At 47.4% G+C, this 8,740-nt stretch overlaps 1 protein-coding gene across 1 annotated transcript; it reads left to right on the plus strand.

The window, feature by feature from the left end:
• LOC126474275 (cuticle protein 18.7-like) lies at positions 1 to 7,209 on the plus strand. The gene is made up of 2 exons (XM_050101740.1): positions 1 to 53; positions 6,721 to 7,209. The coding sequence occupies exons 1-2, from the start codon at positions 42 to 44 to the stop codon at positions 7,207 to 7,209; spliced, it is 501 nt and encodes a 166-aa protein (XP_049957697.1). The 5' UTR covers positions 1 to 41.
• The last annotated feature ends 1,531 nt before the right edge of the window (positions 7,210 to 8,740 follow it).

Genomic DNA, 8,740 nt, shown 5'->3' on the forward strand with positions numbered 1-8,740 from the left:
AGCACAACCATCGAGACGCGTGCAGCAGCGGTAGCGCAGCCATGAAGTGCCTGGTGAGTAGGACCTACCTCCCGGCGTCCATTTTCTTATCCACTTCTGTCGTCCGTTATGAAGCGTCCGTGTAACAGCGAAGTGGACTCATTTATCGTCACACAGAGCTAACTAGATGGAAAAGCAAACATTCTGTAATGGGATTGTTCCTATTTGTATCGTACCTGTAAGTGAGGACTCTATAGCGGCTTTTTCTGAGATTACATGCAGGCAATAATCCTGTATATTGATGACTACACACTAGGAACATTCTAAAATTGTGATGTAGCTAGAATCAAATGTAGATAGGTGCTCTTAAGTAGATCATATACACTCCTGGAAATTGCAATAAGAACACCGTGAATTCATTGTCTCAGGAAGGGGAAACTTTATTGACACATTCCTGGGGTCAGATACATCACATGATCACACTGACAGAACCACAGGCACATAGACACAGGCAACAGAGCATGCACAATGTCGGCACTAGTACAGTGTATATCCACCTTTCGCAGCAATGCAGGCTGTTATTCTACCATGGAGACGATCGTAGAGATGCTGGATGTAGTCCTGTGGAACGGCTTGCCATGCCATTTCCACCTGACGCCTCAGTTGGACCAGCGTTCGTGCTGGACGGGCAGACCGCGTGAGACGACGCTTCATCCAGTCCCAAACATGCTCAATGGGGGACAGATCCGGAGATCTTGCTGGCCAGGGTAGTTGACTTACACCTTCTAGAGCACGTTGGGTGGCACGGGATACATGCGGACGTGCATTGTCCTGTTGGAACAGCAAGTTCCCTTGCCGGTCTAGGAATGGTAGAACGATGAGTTCGATGACGGTTTGGATGTACCGTGCACTATTCAGTGTCCCCTCGACGATCACCAGTGGTGTACGGCCAGTGTAGGAGATCGCTCCCCACACCATGATGCCGGGTGTTGGCCCTGTGTGCCTCGGTCGTATGCAGTCCTGATTGTGGCGCTCACCTGCACGGCGCCAAACACGCAGACGACCATCATTGGCACCAAGGCAGAAGCGACTCTCATCGCTCAAGACGACACGTCTCCATTCGTCCCTCCATTCACGCCTGTCGCGACACCACTGGAGGCGGGCTGCACGATGTTGGGGCGTGAGCGGAAGACGGCCTAACGGTGTGCGGGACTGTAGCCCAGCTTCATGGAGACGGTTGCGAATGGTCCTCGCCGATACCCCAGGAGCAACAGTGTCCCTAATTTGCTGGGAAGTGGCGGTGCGGTCCCCTACGGCACTGCGTAGGATCCTACGGTCTTGGCGTCCATCCGTGCGTCGCGGCGGTCCGGTCCCAGGTCGACGGGCACGTGCACCTTCCGCCGACCACTGGCGACAACATCGATGTACTGTGGAGACCTCACGCCCCACGTGTTGAGCAATTCGGCGGTACGTCCACCCGGCCTCCCGCATGCCCACTATACGCCCTCGCTCAAAGTCCGTCAACTGCACATACGGTTCACGTCCACGCTGTCGCGGCATGCTACCAGTGTTAAAGACTGCGATCGAGCTCCGTATGCCACGGCAAACTGGCTGACACTGACGGCGGCGGTGCACAAATGCTGCGCAGCTAGCGCCATTCGACGGCCAACACCGCGGTTCCTGGTGTGTCCGCTGTGCCGTGCGTGTGATCATTGCTTGTACAGCCCTCTCGCAGTGTCCGGAGCAAGTATGGTGGGTCTGACACACCGGTATCAATGTGTTCTTTTTTCCATTTCCAGGAGTGTACATGTAGGGTACGACGTTAGTGCTATTCCATTTGAATATGAACCTGTCAAATATTCGTAGATGAGACTTTGCACTGAAGTGACGAGTCATGGGACAGCTCAATAATCTCGTGTCGAACCTCCTTTTAGCAAGCAAATTGCAATAACTCGACGTGGCATGGACTCACGTTTTTGGAAGTCCTCAGCAGAAATACTGGGCCATGCTGCCTCAACAGCCGTCCGCAACTGCGAAAGTGTTGCCGATGCAGGATGTTGAGCACGAACTGACCTGTCGATTATTTCTCATAAATGAAACTTCCTGCCAGATTAAAACTGTGTGCCGGACCGAGACTCGAACTCGGGACCTTTGCTTTTCGCGGCCAAGTGCTCTACCATCCGAGCTACCGAAGCACGACACACGCCCCGTCCTCACAGCTTAACTTCTGCCAGTATCTCGTCTCTTACCTTCCAAATTTCACAGAAGCTCTCCTGCGAACCCTGCAGAACTATCACTCCTGGAAGAAAGGATATTGCGGAGACATGGCTTTTCGCGGGCAAGTGCTCTACCATCTGAGCTACCGAAGCACGACACACGCCCCGACCTCACAGCTTAATTTCTGCCAGTATCTCGTCTCCTACCTTCCAAATTTCACAGAAGCTCTCCTGCGAACCCTGCAGAACTAGCACTCCTGGAAGAAAGGATATTTCGGAGACATGGCTTAGCCACAGCCCGGGTGATGTTTCTAGAATGAAATTTTCACTCTACAGCGGAGTGTGCGCTGAGATGAAAATTCCTGGAAGATTGAGCCATGTCTTCGCAGTATCCTTTCTTCCAGGAGTGCTAGTTCTGCAGGGCAGCAGGTGAGCTTATGTGAAGTTTGGAACGTAGGAGACGAGCTGCTGGCGGAATTAAAGCTGTGCGGACTGGGCGTGAGTCGTGCTTGGGTAGCTCAGTCGGTAGAGCACTTGCCCGCGAAAGGCAAAGGATCCGAGTTCGAGTCTCGGTCTGGCACACAGTTTTATTCTGCCAGGAAGTTTCATATCAGCGCACACTCCGCTGTAGAATGAAAATTTCATTCTATTTCCCATAAATGTTCGGTGGCATTCACTTCGGCCGATCAGGGTCGCCAAATCATTCACTCGAATTACCCAGGATGTTCTTGAAACCAATCGCGGACAATTGACATGGTGCATTTTGATCCAAAAAAAATTCGATCGTCGTTTTGGAACATTGAGTGCAGGAGTGGCTGCAAGTGGTCCACAAACATCCGAACATAACCAATTCCAATCAATGATCGTTCATTTCGACCAGAATACTCCTTCAGTTGCATGTAAACACAAGCGACAGTATCATGGAGCCATCACCAGCTTGCACAGTGCCTGTTGACAACTTGGGCGCATGGTTCACGGGGTCTCGCCACACTCGAACCCTGCTGTCAGTTCTTCCCAACTTAACTCGGAACTCAACTGACCAGGCCGCAGTCTTCCAGTCTTCTGGTACCCAAATGGTGTGGTCACGAGCCCAGGAGAGGCGCTGCAGGCGATGTCGTGCTGTTAGCAAAGGCACTCGCGTCGGTCGTCTCCTGCCGTAGCCCATCAACGCTTAATTTCCCTGCACTGTCATAACGGATACGTTCGTCGTACGTCCCACATTGATTTCCGTGGTTATTTCACGCAGTGTTGCTTGTCTGTTAGCACTTACAACTCTACCCAAACGACGCTGTCCTTGGCCGTTTGTGAAGGCCGCCGGCCGCTGCGCTGTCAGTGGTAAGAGGTAATGCCTGAAATTTGATTTCTCGACACATTCTTGACTCTGGGGATATCGGAATACTGAATCGCCTAACTATTTCCGAAATGGGATGTCCCACACATCTAGCTCCAACTACCATTTCAGTTAAAATCCTGTTAATCCCCTTCGTGCGGCCACACGATGTCGGCAACCTTTTTACATGACTCATCTGAGTGTAGATCACACTCCGCCAATCCACTGCCTTTTATACCTTTTGTACGCGATAATAAAGCCACTTGTACACCTGCACGTCGGTATCCCATGGCATTTGTCAGCTAAGTGTATGTCTGATCTCTGAGAAAGGAAAGGCAGTGAAACCTGTCATCAAATGGTACAATGAATTATTTATGAAAACATCTATATAGTCACAATGTAAAGCTAAAAATCTTACATACCTGTTACAAACAACTGAGACACGCTTTATTTCCGCTGGCTTCTAATAGTTTCCATATCATCAGTGGTACGTAATTTTATTCTATGATAAGTAAATTACTTACAATACTTCTAAAATCGATTAAAATATCAATGATATGGAATATTATCATTTCATTACTGTAACCAAGCACTTCAGGAGTGTGCTAAACCGTAAGACTCTGTGAAGGGAGAAAACGTTCTTCGACTTCAAGCTACATAACTTGAGATAAAATGCTAGAGCTTTCTACAGGTTTCAGCATTATAGTTCTCACTAGCTAAAGCATTTTGAGAGCAGGGATAGGTAATGTGTCTGCCTTGTATGCGAGTAACGGCAGTATCCAGAAAGTTCCAGAGGTAACCTGAATTAACCCAAGCATGAGGAGGTGAGCTAAACAGCCTGCCATAGTGATGGTCGGCTGCTGGGGCAATGATTTTACAAAAGTTTTCTGTGAAGGGCAATCACAGCTCAGATACATAGCGAATAACAATAACAACACTCAATAACTAGTCAGGTTGTCATAAAAATTACAATTAAAAAGTCAGGAATGGTGAAGTGTTTCCAAAAGCCGCATAGCTATATGAAGGTGATTTATTCGTAATTAGCAATTTCACGTCAGCAGGGACGCCTCTTCAAGTTTACATGCTATGTACATTTTAACAAGCATCTTCCAGCTGTACTCAATTCCAAAATGACAACCCACCAATGTGGTTTGATTGCTAACGAGGCTAACTTCCCCAAAGCTGGAACTGCGTAAAGTGTCCATCCGCAGCATGGAAACATAACTCTTATAAACCTGAAGAAGCGTCTGTACTGACGTGAAATTCGTAGTTGCGAATAAGGCACCCTCCTGTGCCTATGTTACTCTGATGAGCAAAAACATTATGACCATATGATTAATAGGTTGTTTGTCCGTCTTTGGAACGAAATACAGCAATGATTCTGCGATCAGGAAGCTGACATTTTATTGGTAGATTTCTGCAGGTATGTGGCACTACATGTCTTCGCACAGGTCATGTAATTCACGTAAATAACGGGTTACTGATTTGCGTACCAGGTGATAGTGAACGATAGCGACCCACATAGCTTCCATAGGACTTACGCAGGGGAATTTGGTCGTCGAGACATCGATGTGCGTTCTCGATAGTGTTTCTCAAACCACTGTAGCACGTTTCTGCCTGCGATATACGGACACTTATACTAATGAAAGATGACATCGCCGTCACGGATGACATCAAGCATGAAAGGATGCACGTGGTTAGCAGCTGTCAGCGTGTCTTCGATTACTACACAAGTCTCATGCAAGCACAGGAAAATGACTCCCATAGCACAATACTGTTCCCATTAGCTTGTACCCGTGAGCGCTGCACATTTCAAGACGCTGTTCACCTCGATGACGGCGATTGTGGAGACGACAATCGACCTCTGTAACACAAATGTGATTCGCCCGTAGAGCTGGGACGTTTCCAGTGATCGACAGTCAATCCCGATGGACCCGTGCACACTGCAGTCGTACTTTATGATGTTGTTAGGTCAACACTGAACATATAAGGGTGGTCTGCTGCGGAGCTACATGTTCAACAACGTACAACGAATGGTGTGCTACAAAACACTTCTGCGTGCACCAGCATCGTACAGCAGATCACCATCTATCCTATAGAGCATATAAGCTTCCGAACCCCAAGTTCTGTGTAGAGTCGCGGACGTCAACCATTTAGGGCCTAATAGTACTTTCAATGTCTTACCTCCTTTTGTAGATGCTCACGACAGTAGCACGTCAACATTCGAGGCAGCTCTGCAGTTTTCGAGGTATCTGCGTAAGAATAATCTGCCCTTTGTGAAAGTCGTTTATCTCAATGGATTTCCCCATTTGCAGCCCATATCTTCATTAGGGTGATATGCCGTCAGTGTCAGCTCCGCTTACACACTTTTATTACCGCGTCACGTGCACGCAACGCCACTACGCGGCATCCAACGTCGCCGTGGCAGTGGTGATAATGTCCTGGCTAACGAATGTATAATTTTGTGTGATAAATTTCCTTTAATTTACGTCTATGGTCACAAACTTTTTGTTAACAGATTACAGGTTTCGGTCTTTAATGACCATCATCAGATCTGTTTCATGCACTATGGCTGCAGTACATTAGGACTTTGTTTTTATGAAACAGATCTGATGATGGTAGTTAAAGACCGAAACCGGTAATCCGTTAGCAAAAAGTTTGTGACCATAGAAGTAAATTAAAGAAAACTTATTACGTATACGGGTCGATGTTTTTTCGCGATGATGTCGCGGCTTCTGAAATTTGACTGGTTGTTGAGTACTGAGTGTTGTTATTGTTAGTTACAAAGATTTGAGCGGACGGAAGGCGTGGCTCCATATTCAGAGCTACCAATGCTGTACCCATGCAAGTGTCAAGCTCTTTCTTCTGTTTCCTTCCAATGTCCAAAGCCCATTCCCGAACGCTCATATGCGCAGTAATGGAATCTTCGCAGGCACTTGGCCTATGCCAGCAGTCAGAAGTCTTAAGCCTGCGAGCGATATCGGTGCCACTTGTCGAAAGTTTGAGAATTTAATCTCCAGCGATATGGTAGCCAAAAATTTTTATCCAGCTAAGCATCAAGACTCAGATGAACCTGTGAATGTAGATTTCAGCTGATGAAAAGGAATATTTGTTGGAGAGTACAACCGAGAGTCGTTATCTGAGCTATTGGTGGTCGTACAGTATCACAGAAGAGTGACCGTGAAATCTTTGCAGATCGTCCTGAGTGCCCTCATGACCGTGGCTCTGGCCAAGCCGGGTTACCTGGGAGCAGGGATCGCCGCCCCTGCCGTCGCTGCTGCCGCCCCCGTGCTCGCCGGCCCTGGCGTCGCCGTCCAGCCCGCCCCCGTCCTAGTGGGCGGCATCCACCCCGGCCTCGCCGCCTACGGCCCCGCCAACATCGTCGTCGGGCCTGGCGGCTACAACCTGGACACCCCTGACGTGGCCGCCGCCAGATCCGCCCACCTGACGGCCGTCGCCCAGACGAGGGCGCGCGACGCCGCCATCAACGGCGCCGCCCTCGCCGCCGCGGCTGCTGCGGCATACGCCGCCCCCAGGGTGGTCGCCGCCCCGGCAGCCGTGGTCGCCGCCCCCGCCGTCGCAGCCGTTGGCCCAGCTGTCGGGCCTTCTGTGGCTGCCCTCGCCCCCGGCCTCCTGGGGGCGCCCGGAGCTCTCGCTGCCGCCAAGGCTGCCTACCACGGCTAAAACGATCACCTCTTCGTCGTTGCCATGGCAGTCCCATAGCACAGTGAATGCAGTAAGCAGTTTGGTATAGGCTAGGCAGAGAGCAAAAAAACTGAAAATGTTTTGCAAAAAAATTGAATAAAAATTGTTACAGAAATTTTCTAGGCCCTTTTGTTGCTTCTATTACTATGGAACTCATTTATTTTTTCTTTCTTTTTACACATCTAGTCCCATTGGACCAAAATGAGGAGCAAAAACTCTCCATGGTCGTGGAACGTGTCTGTGCATGAAATTACAACATAAAAGTAATAACAGGTAAAATAAAATATTTATGAACCCAATAAAAGACAAGCCATAAGATTATGTAAATAAATACAGTCAACAATATAACACAGGAATCCGCTTAAATTTTCAAGGAACTCCTCGACAGAATAGAAGGATACGAGGAAACTCTTCAGTTTCGACTTGAAAGCGCGTGGATTACTGATAACATTTTTGAGTACTCGTGGCAGCTTATTGAAAATTGATGCAGCACTCCTTTCTGCAGATTGGATTTCTGCCTAGTATTTGGAGCGCCTCCTTTTCTTTTCTCCCAGTAACTCACCGAAAAACCTTAACACAAGATTTAACAAAAAAATTTTAATTGTAGCATTACTGAGGATGAGGAAACTATGGAATATGATTCACCCACAACCTTCACTTTACGTTTGCATTTATTGCAACACAACCAGTTAAAACACCAACAGTTACGTGTTGCAATTGGTTAGATAAGTCGCAGCTATACTGACAACAATTTACACAAACAGATTAAGGCTTTCAAATTTAGTAATTTTAAATTTCACGAAAATTATCGAATAAACGGTTAAACAGGAGAACAACTTGGTTCAGATTTGACTGGTATACATTACACCACTGAAACATAATTCGACGAGATAAATCGTAGAACACGGAGAACTAAGCAAATTCACGTGTTACAGGAAGCCGGATCAGTTAGTTTAATTTGAAAGTGATACTTCAGTCGGCTTACTTAGACACTAAATAAGACAGGATAAATGTAGCACCCATTAAAGGGGGCATATACATTAAATCATGGAAACAGCATAATAAATTTCAAGTATGATAAATATATATAAACGGGCTTCTAACACAAGTCTGTTTCACCCTGAACAATTCAACATATAAAAAGAGATACAAACTATTCTTAAAAGCATCATTTTATGATCACATTGGCCGTATAAAACCAACTTATTAAACTCGACCACAACAAGTTACTCTGTAGAGCCATATAAAATTATATAAGATCAAAGGAATCCTAATGGACCGGCGCTGACCTTAAGCTAGCTTGAGGAATTAAAGCCCTCCCTAAGGCTGAGTCAGGTAAAGAAAGGGTAAGATTGACCTCCACAAGGTGCTAAACTCGTTAACTGAGGCGATTAGCTGAAGAACCAACAGATCACGATATAAATCGTAACATCCACCAGGAGCCGGGCAACTGTAACGGCATATAGGAAGAGACCCGCCAATAAATCTTTGCAGATTACGGGCATTCACA

Source organism: Schistocerca serialis, chromosome 4 (assembly GCF_023864345.2).
Source record: "Schistocerca serialis cubense isolate TAMUIC-IGC-003099 chromosome 4, iqSchSeri2.2, whole genome shotgun sequence".
Lineage (NCBI taxonomy): Eukaryota > Metazoa > Arthropoda > Insecta > Orthoptera > Acrididae > Schistocerca > Schistocerca serialis.